The 18,974-nt window shown below is 47.7% G+C and overlaps 1 protein-coding gene across 2 annotated transcripts in view; it reads left to right on the top strand.

Annotated features, from left to right (window-relative positions):
- FKBP5 (FKBP prolyl isomerase 5) overlaps positions 1–18,974 on the top strand; it is a 122,249-nt gene that overhangs the window by 96,265 nt on the left and 7,010 nt on the right. For both annotated transcript variants that reach the window (XM_066359571.1, XM_066359572.1), the window contains exons 6-8: positions 3,374–3,530; positions 9,555–9,645; positions 11,880–11,963. In XM_066359571.1, coding sequence (XP_066215668.1) covers positions 3,374–3,530; positions 9,555–9,645; positions 11,880–11,963 — 332 coding nt within the window. The remainder of the gene's footprint in view (positions 1–3,373; positions 3,531–9,554; positions 9,646–11,879; positions 11,964–18,974) is intronic.

Consider the following 18,974-nt stretch of genomic DNA (forward strand, 5'->3'; position numbering starts at 1 on the left):
AAATATTTATGAAGTGAGTATTTGCATTAAGAGATGCAGGGTCAGGAGCAGCCTGGGTTTTTGTGAGCAGCGATTGTAGAGACCCTTAAAACAGTAGTAGCTGGCCGGGGAGGAGCGAGGCGTGTCTGCCTTCATCACCACAAAGAGGGGTCCCTACTGTAGCAATAGGCACGCATTTGTGTGGCTCCCAGGTGGCGTGTGAGTGCTAGTCAGCAGTCCTGTAAGACTTGTCATACCAGTGCTCTAAGTTTAGAAGCCTTTGCTCCTCATAGATGTACAGAACCAATGGCTTGTGTGGTCCCTGAGGCTGTGCTACCTTCTCTTGTCTAACATTCCAGAGAGCATCCTTTTTAAAAGATGGTGGTTTTGTATATACATACAAAAGGTAGTGTGTGCGTGTGTGTTGTGTATGTATCACACAATCAGTTTCAGATTTTGTGAAAATACTGTACATAGTGCTTGTTCAGGCCCAACCTATAGATTTAGCAGGAAAAAAAAGGTTAGTTCATATATAAGGTAGACTGTATTTATAAAAACGAGTTATTGCAATCTTTTTACCTTCCTATTAGGTGGCCAAACATTGGTGCTCCAGTTTGTCTTCGCGAGACCGGCTGCAATGAATGGTTTTTTCTTTCCTCATTATTTGCCTTCATTATCACTTGACTCCAGGTTTTCATTCTGTGCTTGCCTGCTTCACTTGTCTTTCCCAACATGTTTATTAGTAGACAGATGTTCCCCCTGCTGTGATGGACTGTCACATGTAAAGAGAACTTCTGAGATTATGTGTGTAACGTTAATACTGAGTACATGCATGCATCGAGCTCACACCAGTCTCGGAAACTGCCACACGTGCTGGAATCCTTTGCAGTCTCTGGATTTCCTGTTTTGAGAACACATTCAAACTTGATCAACCGAAAACCACAACGAACGTACCGATAGTTTCCTCCCTCCTAACTGCACTCTCCTTTAGGGAGGAAGATACTTCTAATAATAAACCTCAGACAAAAAGATTTGTCAACGAAGTTGTGAGCTAGTCGGGTAATAAAAACCTCAATACTTGAGGAATTTCACAGTACATGGGCTTGCTCACTCCGCAGATCTTTTTCCATTAGAGGGTGTCATCGCATTAGTCTGGATTAAATTTCTTGGGAAGATTTAAAAATATTTAATGCAAACTTTCTGAACTCAACGCCCCTATCAACATCAGCATTTACTATAGTAAAAACACGTTAAGCCTTAGACTCCCTGCTGAACTTCTCTGGTATACTTATGTATTTAAAAATAATAAAGTTGAAAATTTTTTTCTTTTTCTTTTTTTTTTTTTTTTTTGCATTTCTCTGAAGCTGGAAACGGGGAGAGACAATCAGACAGACTCCCGCATGCGCCCGACTGGGATCCACCCGGCACGCCCACCAGGGGGCGATGCTCTGCCCCTCCGGTGTGTCGCTCTGTCGCGACCAGAGCCACTCTAGCGCCTGGGGCAGAGGCCAAGGAACCATCCCCAGCGCCCGGGCCATCTTTGCTCCATTGGAGCCTCGGCTGCGGGAGGGGAAGAGAGAGACAGAGAGGAAGGAGAGGGGGAGGGTTGGAGAAGCAGTTGGGCGCTTCTCCTGTGTGCCCTGGCCGGGAATCGAACCCGGGACTCCCGCACGCCAGGCCGACGCTCTACCACTGAGCCAACCGGCCAGGGCTTGAATTTATTTTTAAAAAGATTTTCCAATTCAAAAGAATGTTCAGTGTGCTGCAGGTTGATTAAGTTAGAGCATTCCAGAAGTGAGTGGAATAGAATCGTCCGCGTTGATGAGTATGGGACAAAGGGAGCAAAATTCCTGTGTGCCAGCCCCCTACCCCCCGGGGAGTCGGGCCTCTCTAGGTTACCCAGACTTCTTAGCCTTCCGCCTGTGTCTGCAGTGGCGGCATATCAGGTTGGTATCAGTCCCTGCTAATCGGAGAGGCATGACCGTCTGTGAGACGTTGTGATCTCTGGTATCTGCATAACTGCTGTTTACTCAGCAGGGTTTCTCTCGTGTCTCAGGCCCAGGCTAAAGGTAACTGTTCAAATGATTAACTACAGGAATTACCTTTGAAACTGGCTTGTGGCCTATGTTGAGAGTTACATTACTGGGTCGCAGAATCAGAATTTTAGGGCTCTACAGAATGTTTGAGATCATGTAGTGAGTTGGAATTAAATTTGTATTTGGAAAATATATTGTCTCATGGGAACAAGTGATTTTTTTTTTTTTTGTATCTATAGCAAATTATTGATCTAAAGTAAAACAGCCAGTCCAAAAAATAAACATTTTAGGAAATCGTTACCTTCAAATCTAGGCCATTATATTACAAAAATAGGAATAAAGAATTTTCTTTCTTTTTTTTTTTATAAATTTTTATTTTAATGGGGTGACATCAATAAATCAGGGAAGAATTTTCTTAAGAAAGACCAATTATTATATTGTTGTTGTGCTCTGTGGTACAAGCAATCTATTTTTCTTGTTGAGTCAAAGACCTAAATAAATGATCAGGATGGAATGACCCTTACTATTAAAGGAAGTTGAGAGTTTCAGAGAACTGTTGATCCTGGGGGGAAACAGCTAATCAAATCAAGAAAAATATATATCTACATGCATTTTTCTTTCTTTGGCTTGAGAAATAAAAAAACCAGGAAAGCGAGCTGAGTGAGTTTGAGTGGGATGGGGAATTAGGCCCCAAGAAATTGACCCCTTCACTTAACATTTTAGAAGGGGTGATTGAGTGATTTGGTCGAAGTTGTAGGGGACTGCTTATTGGTGTGTCACTCTTGACATGTATGTGTTCCTCCTCCGAGCCACACGGCTGTGTTAGTTGTGAGGTGATGTTATTCTGGGGATTTCCGGTTTTATTCAGATATCTTTGTGAATGCGACTAAGATTCCAAGGGGAAGACAAAGAGCTTCTGTGTTCAGTTCATCTTTGTATCATAAGGGAAATGATCGTTCAGGTGTCTTTCCCGAGCATCTGAACCCAAGGTGTGCGCTTCTAGATGTTTAAACCATTCTATACGTGATACTAAATGTGTGGCACTTTGATAATTATCTATTAAGTAACGTAGTATTTCTTGGTCCTGTGAGGAAACTTCTGCCACATAGGAGGTTTAAATTAAACCTCTGTTTCCACTTGATTTTGTTATCCACTAAGCTATCTTATTGTTAAGGTTATCAGTAATGGGAAGTTTAAACTGAAGACTTAGAGGTTCAGTCTGGGAGACAAAGGTTTGACGAGACAACCATGCATGCCTCTAGAGGAAATGGGGAAGGGGAAATTCTCATTTATCACTGCCCTAAACTCGCCAGACCCGATGGGCAGCTTGGGTGACTGTCCTTTCTCTTCTCCTTCAGTCCACCTGGAAGGCCACTGTGGTGGGAAGATGTTTGATCGCAGAGACGTGGTTTTCATCGTTGGAGAAGGAGAAGACCACGACATTCCCATTGGAATCGACAAAGCTCTGGAGAAAATGCAGCGGGGAGAACAGTGTATTTTGTCTCTTGGACCACGGTGAGTAGCGTCCCGGTTCAGCACACAGTGAAGTTGTCTAAAGCGGTGTGTTTCGACCGCCAGCCCGCCGGAGATGTCGGCCGGTCCACAGCCTCGGGGTGGTTAACGCCCCTGCAGACCAGATCGACATCTCTGGCAGACTGGTGGTTGAAACACACTGCTCTGGGGGTGGGGTGGGGGGTGCTTGCTTTTTCAGTCAACATTTGGTATTTTCAGTGAAGTTAATGCTAACAGTCGAGACAGTGAATTAAATCAAGCTATCGGTAGTGAGGGAGTGAATGATTGGCCGGATGTAACAAAGGTCGAAGGGCCTCTGTTCTTGATTGGTGTGTGTTGAGGATAGGACAGGCCAGTTTTGCTTGCTGGCTTATTCGCTGTGCCCGCCATATTGCCCAGACAGGAAGCTGTTGACAGGTCTCACGTGATCCTCGCATCCCTGCTTCCTGTCTTCTAAACTAGGCAGGAGGCAGTAAACCGTGTGGGGGTTAGCAGTAGCAGAGGCATTTGGATGATTTATTACCACTTGAATTTGTGCCACCTGTTCTTATACAGAGTTCCTGAAAGAAAAAAAAAAAGTGTGTCCTTCCTGGATCTAAAGGCAGCGGAGATGACTCATTTTTGCCTAAATTTCTCCCATCGTAAGGATATCCATTAGCACTTCCAAGCTTAGAATTATCAGACACCAGCAGCCTCTCTTGTGAAAACATGCTTGGTATTATTTTTAGATCTAAAATTATACCATGCATCTCACCCTCCTGTCTTGAGACATGGCCCCGTGAGAGAAGCCGGGCTCTCCTGCTCTGTGGGCCTCAACGTGCCTCTGCTTCTCTCGTGTCTGCTCCCGATAATTATCTATTAAGTAACGTAGTATTTCTCTGGACTTCAGTCGGTAGGACTGTAGGAGATGAGCATCTCAATGGCTACACTTACCCAGAGGAAATATTGTGCCTTTTGTACAGTCACTGGGCTTTGGATCCCCTCCGTGGTCATCAGTGGCGTTTACCTTCGCCCTAACACTTGGACTTGGTCCTGTCTCTCAGTGATGTTGTCACCATGCCTCTACTCGCTTGAAAGCTCTTCCGGAACACTCTACACCTGGCACCTGTCAGAACCCTCGCTGGCGGTACCTCTTAGTTAACACCTTCTTTTTCTCTGCCCTGTCCCTTCCCCCACTACTTGATTCCCACAACAGTGTGTTTTATTTATGTTTGCCCTGCAATTGTAGTTCACTCTTATGTGAACCTGTCCCTCTATATGGAACTTTGTTTTTTTAAATCAGGCAATGCACAGAGAAGGCTTTCTTCTCCATAACTAAACACTATCAAATGATTTTTGATTTGGTATTCCAAAATTATAGTCATTCAAGATTTATCTAAAGAGAGTGGTATTTCTGTCCAGTGTGTGTTTTCAGCTTTAAGTCCCTTGAGGATAAGTTCTGCATACATGGTAAGCATGTGATACTGTTTGAATAGCTTCTTACACTTGAACCTAGCTGCCAGGGCACTAGTCGGGCCAGATGTCTCAAGTCGCATGGCAGACAGAAACAAACTCTCCTTCTAAAGATCAACGCAGTCGTTTCTCACTAGTTGAAGTTGGTCTATCATTAGTGCTTAAGCTCTGTCAGAAAGCGGGTGCCCTCCTGCAGGTCTTTCACCTCTCCTAAGCCTCAGTTCCCCCTCTGTACAATGGGGTGATAGTATCTACCTCATAAAGTTATGGAGAACTGAACGAGATCATGTGTGTGAAGAGCTTGGCTAGTGCCTGCCACATAAACCACTCAGTATAGTTGCTGCTTTTGCTGTTGTGATGTCGGTCTTTGTCTTCCATTTTACTCTCAGACCACGAGAGAAAGGACAACTTGTTATAACATATGTTTTGATTTTTTAGCTCTTCTGAGTCATAAAAGTAGTCAACAACTTTTCATAAATTTCTAAGAGTTTCCCTACTATGTTTTTGGAAATAATTAGCATGTTATTCATTTATGTTTAAATTTTCCCATTGATTTGAAGGAGAGAGGGAAAGGGAGAGAGAAGCATCAACTCATTTCACTCAGTTCCATTTCATCATGCACTCACTGATTGCTTCTCATACGGCCCCAACCAGGGATCAAACCCACGTCCTTGGCCCTCTGGGATGACGCTGTCTGCACTGGGCCACCCGGCGAGGACCAAACTTGTTGTTCTCTCTCGAGACGTTGGTTAGTATGTTGAGTTACGTAAAGGAGCCGCTCTGCGGCGGGAGACTGTTCATACACACACTGCGTGGTGTTACCCGTGTGTGGAGAAGCCCGCACACCACGCAGGTGGTGAGTGCCTGCGCTCAGTAGACTTCAGACTCCCACGCCCTGGGCAGCACTGCGTCTGGGAGCTGTACCCAGGGCAGTGCCCGCACGTGCTCCGTGTGACTTTCTGACACCTCGGTCCTTCTCCAAAGGATTCCCAGGGCATGCCTTCTCTTCCAGTCCAAGAGACTACTTGGCAGGGTGTTTTCATAATAAGAAATTTACAAAACACTCTCAAAGAACCCGATTTTCTCTCTTCTCATTAGGGCAGTATCTTTTATATTGTTTCAAATACTGCGGCTGATTCATCTTTCTCATTTTAGTTTAAATGTGGCTAGCTTGGACTTTTTTCTTTTCCCTCGTTTCCCTTATGTTTCTGTCTTGCACCAACCCTAAACAAATACCTAAGCTGCCGAGAGCCACAGTATCTACCCTAGGAGGCAGTCCAGGTCAAAGACTGCACCGCTGTCTGGGGGCACATGGAGTCCGAGTTCAAGTCCTGACTCGACACTACCTGTCTGCGGGACTCTCAGGGAGCACTTCTCTGTGAGCCTCGGTTTCCTATCTGTACAAAGGGAGCGGCTGGTGAGAACTGAACGGTACAAGTGCTTCTGTGCACAGAAAGGCTGATGGGCATCGCTAGTCACTGTTTGTGTGTCTGCTGTCTGCGGGCAACTCTATACCTAACTTAATTGTACTTTAACACTGAAGTTGAAGGCTTCAAATTAATACCTATTTGTTTTATGTTTCTATACTTGCCTATGTATGTGGGTGTGAACACATATAATGTATACAGTATAAATGAGCTTTTTATTGCAAATTATTATATGAATAATATAGAAAAGGAGTAAAATTTGAATTTGGGTCTTTTGAAAATAAATATTATGAGTGTTCTTATGGGTACCATGTATGGGTATCCCAGAGATTCTGACATTCACTGTGTTCTTTGTCATTCTTTTCTACAAAGCCTATAATCTTTATTTGAAGTACCCCTGCATCAACGGTTTCTTAAGATTAAATTTTTAACATCTCTAGCCAGGAGGAATTTTCTCTGACTTTAAAATTTTTGATTTTTATTGAACTGTGAGGCAATAATTTTATATTTATTATTTATTTTTATTCACTTGGAATGTATTAAAGTTTGCTTTGTGGCCTTTAAAAAAAAACAAATCATCAAAAGACTCTTAAAGTTCTGACCAGTGGTGGCACAGTGATTAGTGTCAACCTGGGATGCTGAAGACCCAGATTCGAAACCCCAGAGTCACCGGCTTGAGTGCGGGCTCATCGGGCTTGAGCGCGGGGTCACTGGCTCAGCTGGAACACCCCCCCCCCATGTCAAGGCACATATGAGAAAGCAATCAGTGAACAACTAAAGTGCTGCAACTACAAGTTGATGCTTCTCATCTCTCTCCCTTCCTCTCCTCTCCCCTCTCTCTCTCTCTCTCGTGCTAAAAAAAGGGACTAAGATATTGTGAATTTTTCTAATTTACCAAATGGAAGTATATTTTTTCCAGTTGTATTGAAAAATAACTGACACACATCATCACTGTGTAAGTTTAAGGCATACAGCACGAGGTTTGACTTACATAAATTGTGAAATATGTTCAGCTAACATTTGTCTTTCATCGTAGATACAATAAAAGAAAAAAAGAAGAAAAGAAAAAAGGGGGGAATCCCATTCATATCAGATTCCTTCTGTTACTGTAGCCCAGCCTGCCTTTTGGTTAGGTCCTAGAATTCCGTCTGTGGCGTTCCGTGTTTCAGGCCGGTGCAGCTCTGTGCCTGGGTGCTTCCTGGCCCGGGCGGATGCCGCCTGAGTCCGGCAGCTCCCTGTGTAACATGGAAGTCAGGGTAGAGGCTCCTCCTCAGGATGATGTGTGCCGCAGACATCTCCACCTCTTCATTTGAACCCGGGGGAGGTTATAGAAATGATACCTTTCTTCAGTCTTTAGCCTCACTGATAATAACCAGGACAGGTTGGTGCCTCCCTTGACCCAGTCCCACACTTCCACCCCAGCCTTGAGACCATTCACTCTTTGTGAATTCCTCTGAGGCCGCTTCTCTCATCCTCAGCGCTAGGGACGTCTTGGGCTGGCTGTTTCTTGGCTGTGGGGACTGCCGTGTGCACTGTAGGGTGTGCATTGTTCCTGTCCCGTTCCACGGGACGCCAGTAGCTCCGCCCTAGTTGTGACAGACCCTTCTGTAGACAACACCAGCTGTCCGTGGGGGTGGGAGGATTCAGTCGCTTCTGTCGAGAGCCGCTGGTCCGAGGCACATGCCAGAGACCGTCTGTTGGGTTTGTACCTGTTTAGCTCAGGGCTCCAAAGATAACATGCTGTCAGTAAACACACACTCGGCAAGAGCTCACCCAACCTAGTTCCTGGCAGTTAAGAGATGTTCTTTATTCACCAGAGGCGGAAGCAGAAGAGCAGATATATAGGTCTAAGAGCTCAGGTAGAGAAAGGGTCACCACTTCCTAAAACCGGCCACTGGTCATTATGTCATCTCAGCTCCCTGCCTAGGATCCCCTTTGCCCTGCTGGTGTGCCTGCCACACCCTGTTCCCACCCGCGCTCTGCCGGCTCCGGCTCGGCTTTCCTTGTCTTGTGTAACAGTGGAGGTGAGTGCGTAAGCACTTCCTCCTGAAAAACTCCGGCAAGGGGTGAAGAGAGGAATGCACACAGCAGGGTCTGTGTTCCCACTCGGGTCCTTCTGCCCCAGAGAGCGTGTACCAGTCTTGACCTGATTGGGCATCTTTCAGCCCGTGGCCAGAGAGTCTGGGTTTGCTGAGATTTCTTGCCGTGTCCTCCCATATGTTCAAAGTAGTCTGGCTCGAAACAGAGGAGAGCAGAAGATATTCCAGTGAACGCTCTCCTGATGTGCTGGGCGTTGCTCTGAGTGCTGGGAAACTGTCGACCCAGACGGACCCAGCTCTGGCAGAACCCCCAGTCTGGTGGGCGCGTACTGCCCAGTGCCTGGGTTTGTGAGAGACCGCACGTGACCCAAGCGAACAGATGCATGTCCCCGCAGTGGTTTTCTTCCATAAGCTCTGGCTGAAAGTGTCACAGGCTGCTGTCTGAGAGTCCCAGGGCTGTGAGAGCCGTTCTCACGATGAGGTGTTAGAGCTTGCTGGGGCTGTTCCTCTCGGTTCCCTATTCCTGCCGTCTGCGTTTCCCAGTGTGCTCTTTAAAAGTATTGAGAAATGCTGTGGCAGTGGATCCTTCCCCCGTGTGAGCCTCCCCGCCGCCCTCGTCCACCGGAAGCAGGACTGGCGGGAGACGGCACTTTCAGAGTCTGAGCTGTGTAAACACCCTCCACGACAGCCTGATAACAGAGACAGAAGACAGTGCCTGCCTCCTCTGGCCTCCTGCTGATAGTGCTTCGGGGAAGGGTTCCGGCAGCCAAGGAATGGCTGTTTTATCAAAAGGCAGAAAACCAAGCAGAGAAAAAGTCAGTGACAGTTAATTAAGGTCACATAAAGCCAGCTGTGCCAGGGAGCACAGGGGCTGCATGCCCCGTGAATGGAGGAGGGAAAGAAAACTCAGTCTGGCCTGGTGTGGTAAACACCACAACAGTGACGCTGGCCCTGGACCCGCTGATCTGCACCTGGTTTGTCTTCAGGGTCTCCGAGGCGCGTAGTAGGTGAAGGCCAGCCCCGCACCAACGTGACGCCACCGTGCCGAAGGAGGTGCCTGGAAATACACCCGTCCTTTTAAAGTTTTATCTCTCTACTCTCCGTTTCAGATATGGTTTTGGAGAGGCAGGGAAGCCTAGATTTGGCATTGACCCTAATGCTGAGCTTATGTATGAAGTTACACTTAAGAGCTTCGAAAAGGTGAGAAAATACCCACTTAATCTGAAACCGTGCTGGGTTTCCTCTCTGTCCGCACCCGTGGCTCGCAAGGGGTGTGGCCAGGCTGGGCGGCCAGCGGTGCTGTCTGCGTGCTATCCCCACCCGGCTGCCTGGCCGTGGGGCCCTGACGGCCCAGGAGCTCTGCGTTCTTACTCTCTGTTCTTATGTGTCAGCCCTTTCTCTCTCTCTCTACCTTTTTTTTTTTTAACTATTTTGGATAGAATCCAAGACTTGTTCCCTTATTTGTTCCTAGACTTGTTCTTTTTGTACTTTTTCCTGGGTTGAAGACAAAAAGGTTCACGTTCTGCCAAGCAGCTCCTCGGGGGCGTGGGGCGCAGTTTTCCAGTGCTTGGACGGACTGTCCCCTTCTCGGGCGGGGAGGAGGCCTGCATCGTGACTCCCGGGTATCCAGCACTGCCGGGCCCCCTAACTCGGGAGGCAGAGCTGCTCCCCCAGGCCTTTTTAGTTTTTTTGCATACCTGTCCGAGGAGACAGAAGAGTTTGTCGGTTGCCACGGGTTCCAGAAACAGGCCTGTGGGTGTGTGCTCCATCCCGGGTCTGGCTCCGGAAGCTCCCAGCAGCGGTCCCTGGGGGACAGACACAGAGCACACGCCCCAGCACAGCGTCCTGCCCACAGTGCCAACCTGAGTCTGCCCGTTAACCTCCGGGCTAACGGGACTGTTTGTTCTATTAGATTCTGAAAGGAAACCATTGTCCCGTAGCCTGTGGCTTTGGGCTGAGAAGTGGGGGGAGGACTGCTGTGGGATTCTCCCCTAACTGACGGTTCTGATCAGACCCCTCACACTGCACGTTCCCCGAAACAAACAGGCTCTCGTCATGATCCACTGCTGCTCTCGGGGAGCTTCTCCTGAGGGCCTGCTGGCTCAGCACGGGCCCTTCAACCTGCCTCCCTAGCACAGTGCTTCTCGTTGCAGAGAGAAGACTCTTGAGCATGTGCTTGTTTGAACCTTTGACTTTCCTCTTCCCGTTTTAGTCAAGCCACTCCTTGCCCTGCCCACCGGGGCTGGGGGGACACTGCGTCCTGGACGCCTGCTCACAGGTGCTCCAGGGAGCCTGGCTCTGTCCTCACTGCAGGGGCACACTCCACGCGGCTCTGCTCGCTGTACATGACACCACGTGAGTGGGTGTGATGTTGGAGGCGGCATGATTTCATTTTCTGCCTCGTAGTATCAAGAATATTTTTATACTTCATAAAGACTAAACCGAATATAAAAATGCAAAGGACCCTTGTTGCTAGATTTTTAAATAACAGCTAAATTGTTAGGAAGCATTCTGGGGTGGCCCGAAAGACTTAAGTAACTTTCTCACTGTTCACTTTAAAGGGCGGGGAGCCGTAGCACCCGGAATACACCACTAGTTAATTGTCTTTTGAATAGCGGGAATTTTACAGTTGCCCACATAAGCGTCACTATTCCTGCTCAGTAAATAGCTCGAACATAGCCTTGTCACTTTCCTGAGAGGACCCCACAGCATCCTGTGGACTCTCTCTGATCCCTCCGAATCCAGCTATTCGTGCTAAAGTGCACTGGTGTCTGGACCTGTCTCTGCAGTAGGGGAGGGTAGTGAGACACGCTGTCCAGGTAACAGAGGACCGTGAAATCACTTAGTTAATGGCTTTGAAATGATGTTTTTGCATCAGCTTTACCCTCCCAATTAGGTTTTACTTAAAATTCCCCGAGTTCACATCTGCAGGGTGATACGGTTTGGAAGCTTTATTATGTCTGGATGCATCAGAGTGCATGAGACACCTGCATGACCTGGAATTTTAAAAACCCTCATGAATATACAACTGTGACTTGACTCCAGCAGTGTTCCCATCTTAGAGCTGAAACATCGAGGCTTGAGAGAAAGCGCTTGCTGAAGTTATGACAGCAGTTCAGTGGTGACACTGACAGGAGGGAAGTAGGGGACCCCAGCTTTTTGGCCTCACCTTACAATTCTAAAGACGCAGTCCTCGGTGGCCTCTGGATGCTGGCGCCCGGCACTGTGGTTTTGCCTGCCCTCCCTCCGGCACAGCCCGGTCGTGGGAAAGGGAGTCCTAGCTGGCCGTGGCTGTGGCAGCGGCACCACCCTAAGGCCGCTGGGCTGGGGGCGCTCGTGTCCTCTGGAAGGAGCTACTGTTTGTTCTTGCTCACAGCAGCTGATGCTTTTTCCTTCTCTGTTCACTTGATCATTGTCACAAATTTGTACAACAGGCCAAAGAGTCCTGGGAGATGGATACCAAAGAAAAACTGAAGCAGGCTGCCATTGTCAAAGAGAAAGGAACTGTGTATTTCAAGGTACGTGCGTTCTTGTGCAGCCCTTTTCCTCTCAGAGAGTTTTCTCAGGTGTCAGGGTCACGCTGCCCCTCCCCTGCTCTGAATTTTATCAGCATCCGTCTGGGTAAGAGTAAGCCTGAATGTTTACAAGTCTGTCATTTACAGTATAGGAAATAGTGAGAAAGAATGAGTTAACTTGACAAAAATATATATATACTGGCCCTGGCTGGTTTGCTCAGTGGATAGAGCGCCAGCACAGTGTGTGGATGTCCCAGGTTCGATTCCTGGTCAGGGCACACAGGAGAAGCAACCGTCTGCTTCTCTACCCCTTTCCTTTCCTCTCCCCCTTCTCTCTATTTTCCACTCCCACAGCCAGTGGCTCGATTGGTTTAAACATAGCCCCAGGTGCTGAGGATACTTGGTTGAGTCGAGTATCAGCCCCAGATGGAGGTTGCCGGGTGGATCCCAGTTGGGGTGCATGTGGGAGTCTGTCTCTATCTCCCCTCCTCTCACTTAAAAACAAAAAACAAGACTTCTTTTCCATGGCCTGCCCTAGACGGTAACCCTCCCCCCTACAGGCAGACTGAAGCATCTCGCTTTGGTCCATAATGGGCACTCCATAAGTGTTCGAGGGGTGAAACAAAACAGAATAGAAGAATTGTTAGTAGTGATGGCATTCATAGGGGTAAGTTTTATATCACCTTCCTTCCCACTGTCCTGGTGAAGTCACTGAGGCACGGGACAGAAGGGAAGGGAACTCGCACAGACTGCAGAGGACGCAGGCAGGAGGAGAGCAGTGACGTCCCCTGCTGGCCTCAGTGCTCCCTGCCACTGCTGCTGTGAGCGCTCCTGGGAAACCCCTGAGTGGTGTTTGTTGTTGATTGCTCCTCTGACACCTCGGAGTGGGCGGGCTCGTCAGGCCTTCAGCCCCCGATGGAAGAGCAGAAGCCACGGCACTTTGTTCAGTTCCAGCCCCGAGGCTGTCGCGCTGCTCCTGCCCAGACAGGAGCCTCGTGTCAGGCGAGCAGCAGGGTCAGCGCGGCAGAGTTCCAGAAAGGAGGGAGTGTCGTCCAGGCTTCTTTCTCTTCTTCCTTGCTTCTGCAGTGGGGACAGAAATTAGAGGATGCTTTCGACAGTTGCAGCCGGGATGCATGAATGTGCTTCAGCAAGTCTTCCTGGAGCACTGGCTCCAGGACCTGCTGTTGCCTTGCCCGCCTTGCCCAGAGGCAGCGGGGACGGTGGTCACCCACACGGAACAACTGGGGAATTGTGCAAGACTGCACAACCGCGGAGTGGTGCAGGTGCAGCAGGGGACAGCGTGTGTGCTTACTGCTTTTCAGACCTTGAGACGAGACCCACTCGGGTCATGAACTCAGTTGAGTGGAAGTGTATGTGGCATTATGTAGTAGTAAGGAGGCATCTTGTTCCATAAATCTTTTCGCTTGGGTGTGAGTGGGTATCGGATAATGAAACATTTATTACTGGGGGTTTTGGTTAAACAGATTTGAAATCTATTGCATTAGGTAATATAGAATCATTTATATTTACTTCTAAAATAATGTATAGGTCACCAGAAAACACTAGAGTCTGGTCGGATGGACTCGGAATCGGAAACTGGGTAAGGGGGCGAGTTTTATGGCTCCAAATGATTGAAAGTCGTTTAAGGTCTATAGAGGTCATTTTATCAAATGAAAAGCTGAGAGAATTAGATTAGTTGATCCCCAAGTTTTTTGTGTTGTTGTTGTTTTTGTGACAGAGACAGAGGGAGACAGAGAGAGGAACAGACAGACTGGAAGGGAGAAAGATGAGAAGCATCAATTCTTTGTTACAACACCTTAGTTGTTCATTGATTGCTTTCTCATATGTGCCTTGACTGGGGGGCTACAGCAGACTGAGTGACCTCTTGCTCAAGCCAGCGACCTTGGGTTTAAGCTGGTGAGCCTTGTCAAACCAGATGAGCCCGCGCTCAAGCTGGCGACCTCGAGGTCTCAAACCTGGTTCCTCCGTGTGCCAGTCTGATGCTCTAATCCCTGCACCACCGCCTGGTCAGGCCCTCAAGTTTTTTTCCAGCCCTAAAGTCCTGTGAGTTTTTAAACTCTCAAGAGCAAGTTTGATTTTTTTTAAATTCAATTTATGTATATGAGATAACTTCTAATCTAGTTAAGTAAGATTCCAAGTGGACTTTTTGTAGACCAAAGCACATAATACACTGGAATAAAAAGAAATTTTTCTTTAAAATCCCTTTCTTAGCCCACAGGTCCAGAATGGTGTTTCTTATATACCTGGAGTCCATTAAATTCTTTAAATGTATTTTTTATATTTCGCAAAACTTCTAAATAGAGTATTAACAGCTTGGAGTAGGGGATTGAGGCTCTTGAAATTGATCTAGAATTATTATCAACTCAGTGTAGTAAAACGCTCAACAATTCATAAACTCTGATTGGTTGTTGATGACCCAGAACTTTGGGGAACAGTATTGGCCATGAAATAACGCTTCAGAGCCACATGTCACGGAGTCGTGTCCTGAGTACAAGCAGAGAGGCAGCGGAGTTTGTGCCGAAAGCATTGCGTAAGTGTCTATACAGTTCCTTGGCCGCGTCTCAGCATGATAACTGCAATAGTGGTTTGTGTATTTCATAATCTTATGAACCCTCTTAAGATTACTGACCTTTGAATAAAGTCTGCATCAGCAGTCACACACATGGAACATATTATTTTTTAACATGCCATTTGATAGACAAAATCTTTCAAAACACAAGTCCATTGGGGGAAAACTAATGAAAGGTTCAAAACCGCTGACCTAAGACTTCTCCCAGAATGTCTCGGAACATTTTGTACTACTAAAAACTTCCCCAGAGGTACCTTCGTAATTGTAGGTAACAGAGCTCAGCAGTGATCCTAGCTTTAGCTCGAAGGCTTCAGAGCAGTCGGTGGAGTGCTTCCAGCACATGGTCCCTGTTCCAATTGCAGGCCAGGTTTCCGCGGGCCACACTCCCTGCTGGGCCTTCCCTTCCCAGGGAGGTGACTGGGAGCGCTGTGCACACGCGGAGGCCAGACTCGTGGGTGACAGTAGATGTGGTGAGATAAGAGTGTACGTTCCATGCCAGCAGTACACTGGAGTCCCGTTTTCACTGACCTGTTGATTTGGTTTACACTTCAGTGGGTAAATCTCTCGGTTTAGTGGAGTTGGATTGCGGTTAGCTTTTAAATGGTTCTGGTTCTGCTGTTTAGGTTGTAAATTCCCAGTACCAGCTTCTGAACACTGCAGAAAAGAAAGGTGGACGAGGACTCTTCACTTGGCTCTAAAAATAAAGCCTTGGTCACAGCACAACATTATGCCAGACATTGTGGAAGCTAGTAAAACAAAGGTGGTTTTTGCCCTGGCCGTTTGGCTCAGTCTTAGAGCGTTGGCTCACTGTGCGGAAGTCCTGGGTTCAGTTCCCGGCCAGGGCACACAGGAGAAGCGCCCATCTGCTTCTCTACCCTTCGATCTCCTCTCTGTCTCTCTCTTCCCCTCCCGCAGCCAAGGCTCCATTGGAGCAAAGTTGGCCGGGGCACTGAGGATGGCTCCATGGCCTCCACCTCAGGCGCTAGAATGGCTCTGGTTGCAGCAAAGCAACGCCCCCTGGTGGGCATGCCGGGTGGATCCCAGTTGGGCATGCAGGAGTCTGTCTCTGCCTCTGCTTCTTATTTCAGAAAAATACAAAAAATAATAATAATAATAAAAAGGTGGTTTTTATTTGCCCCCCGCCCCCAGGCATTCTGCAGAACAGGAGCAGTCATCTCACACCTGGTTAGTGTTTCTCTTCTCTGACTGGAAGGCAGTGGCAAGAAGTTGCAGGACACAGCTGTGACATGGGGTTCTGGTGCCCCCTTGTGTTCGATAGGGAAAGAGCATTTGCAGTTCTAGAGCAGGCTGGTTAAGAATCATCTTTCAACCGCTGAGCCCTTCGCGGACAAGCCAGGCTTTGTGATGTTTTGACCGCTCTTGCTGAACCAAGGAACCAGTTCTATGACTTAGCAACAAGTCAGTTATGACTCAGGATTTTAGGTTTAAAAAACCTCATAAGAAGCGTCAACCCTGCCTTTTTTTTTCCTCCTCCTTCCTACATTCTCTTAGTACAGGGTTTCTCAGCTGTGACACTGCTGACATTTGGGGCTGTGTGAGTCTGTGTTGGTGGGAGGCTGTCGTGTTCATTGCAGGGTATTTAGCACCATCTCTTGTCTCTGCCCACTAAGTGCCACTAGTACCGACCTCCCCCCCCACCAAGTTGTGACAACTAAAAAACGTCTCTGAACATTGCCAAACAAATACCTAAGGCTTTGCACCATTCTGGACCAGGGGCCAAAATGACCCTGGTTGAAACTCCTGTTTTAGCACCTCAGAAGCAGAGAGATCATAAAACAAGTACCTTTGCTCATTGGAAGTAGAGCTCTAAATAAAATTATGTAGGATATGTGTGAAGGAGCCTTCGAATCATTGAAGTGCCCCGTCAGTGTGGAGGGGCTAACTGCTAGGGAGTGTGTTCCCTGCGTTTGTCTGTTGGTTTGTTTTGTTTTTATTTTGGAAATTGTAGCCTTCTACCATTCTGATAATTCAGAACCTGCCAAAGTGGTCAGATCTGGGGCGCTGTCCTCCCTGGCTTGCTTTCCCCGTGGCACTATATGGTCAGATCTGGGGCGCTGTCCTCCCTGGCTTGCTTTCCCTGTGGCACTATATTATGAGGTCATCAGAAAGGTAACAGGTACATTAAAGAGATAGGAGATGAGAAAGAAGGAACCAGGCATCACGGGAAATGTCCTTAGCTAGTGATCTACACAACATGACACCTTTCCCTCTCCTCTACTGCCACTCTACCCCCAGTGATACAACTTTGGGTTCCATAGTTGTATTCCTTTGACCTTAATATTAATTCGGCAAACCTTCACTAAGGGCCTTGTTTTGGTAAATCCCAAAAGGCAGAAGGCACGCTTCCTGTCCTCAAAGAGTTCACAACCCAGCTAGAGAAAAGAGTGACAGAAAAAGAATGCTGCCTGACCAGACGGTGGCGCAGTAGAGTGTGTACCTGGGATGCCGGAGGACCCAGGTTTGAAACCCCAGGGTCGCTGGCTTGAGCGAGGGGTCACCGGCTCAGTTTGAGTCTTCCCCCTCCCAGTTAAGGCACATATGAGAAAGCAGTCAGTGAACGACTAGTGATGCAACTATGAGTTGATGCTTCTCATCTCTCTCCCTTCTTGTTTCTCCCTGTCCCCCCTTTTTCTGTAGTGCCCCCCAAAAAAGAAGTATCGAGCCTATGGCTGTGACCAAATATAATTGCCTTGGTTAGCTCGGGCCGCCAGGATAAAATTCCAGAGACTGGACTGGAACAGTAGGAGTGTGTTTCTCACAGTTCTGGAGCCTGGAAGTCAGGATCAGGGTGCCGCAGGGTCAGTATCTCCTGAGAGTCCTCCCCTCGGGGCGCAGGTGGCGGCTTTCTGGCTGTGTCCTGCATGACTTCCCCTAGGTGCTTGTGGGAGGGGGGGAGAGAGGGGACAAGTCCTCTGATGTCTCTTACAGGGGAACTAATTGCATCATGAGGGCCCCACCTTCAGGCCCCCCCCAAACCTGATGGCCTTCCGTCTCCAAAAACATCAACTGGGGCTAGGGCTTCAGCGAATGAATTGGCGGCTGGCTGGGGAGCAGTTCAGTCCCTAGAAAATACAATGTAATTTTCTTAAGAATTGCGCCATTTATTATGAAAGGACCTGGTTTCATATTTTTACAAACAATCTGTATCGTAAATTTCTGAGGCAGAGAGGACAACAGACTTGATCTGAGGACCCTTTTTCAGAACACCTCGGAATCCTCTTGCAGCGCCTGCGTGGGCAGGGCCGGGCGCTCTCCGACACATTGCTGTGGTGAGGGATGCTCAGAGGGGACGCAGCTTTGCCCTCGCTCAGACCCAGGCTCCCCACGCTACACCGATCTGTGCTGTCCGCACCAAAAATCACCAGGCTTCCTTCTGCTGCTGGAGCTTGTTTCTTAGGCCAGCCCCTTTACCTTCTGTACAGCAGGAACATTCTCGTAGACCTGCTTGGTGGTTTTTCTCTGTGGAGTCACGGAGTGAGTTAGAGTGTATGTCTGCACTGCTTGACTGTGGTAAACCCTCGTGATGTGAGCTGAACACTGTCCATTGGTCCCATTGGATGCAGTGTCCTAATACAAGGGTCCCCAGACTTTTTACACAGGGGGCCAGTTCACTGTCCCTCAGACCATTGGAGGGCCGGACTATAAAAAAAAACTATGAACAAATCCCTATGCATACTGCACATATCTTATTTTAAAGTAAAAAAACAAAACGGGAACAAATACAATATTTAAAATAAAGAACAAGTGAATTTAAATCAACAAACTGACCAGTATTTCAATGGGAACTATGCTCCTCTCACTGACCACCAGTGAAAGTGGTGCCCCTTCCGGAAGTGCGGTGTGGGCCGGATAAATTGCCTCAGGGGGCCGCATGTGGCCTGCGCGCGGGCCATAGTTTGGGGGCCCCTGTCCTATTGGATCTGGCCGCAGTTCTACGATGTAGGAGGATGGATCCCTTTTTTGAGATTGATAATCCCTTTTCATTCATCCTAAAATGGGAGTAAACACAGTCTCAGTCCCATAATTTCTTGTATAGAGCCAGTAGGTAATTGACATGAATTCATGATACATTGTTATTCACAGTATGTTCAAATTCTGCCATTCAGGCAAGAGAGCAAAAATATAATTAAGAAAGACTTCTCATATAGTTAACTGACACCTCTGTAAGTTATGTTTTATAGTTGTTTTTGTTGGATGCCGCTATTCAACTATGCATATTCCCATTGTTTATAGATCAGAGCCGGTTTTTGTAAGGAAGGTTCTGTGAGGACACAGCCCCACCCATTTATTTATATATTGTCTGGAGTTGCTTTTGCACTGCAGTGACAGTTGTAACAGATTGTTTGGCCTGCAAAACCTTAGGTATTTGTTATCTGCCTCTTCCTATAAAGTCTGCCTACCCC

The sequence above is a fragment of the Saccopteryx leptura genome, chromosome 1, assembly GCF_036850995.1.
Source record: "Saccopteryx leptura isolate mSacLep1 chromosome 1, mSacLep1_pri_phased_curated, whole genome shotgun sequence".
In the NCBI taxonomy this organism is placed as follows: Eukaryota; Metazoa; Chordata; class Mammalia; order Chiroptera; family Emballonuridae; genus Saccopteryx; species Saccopteryx leptura.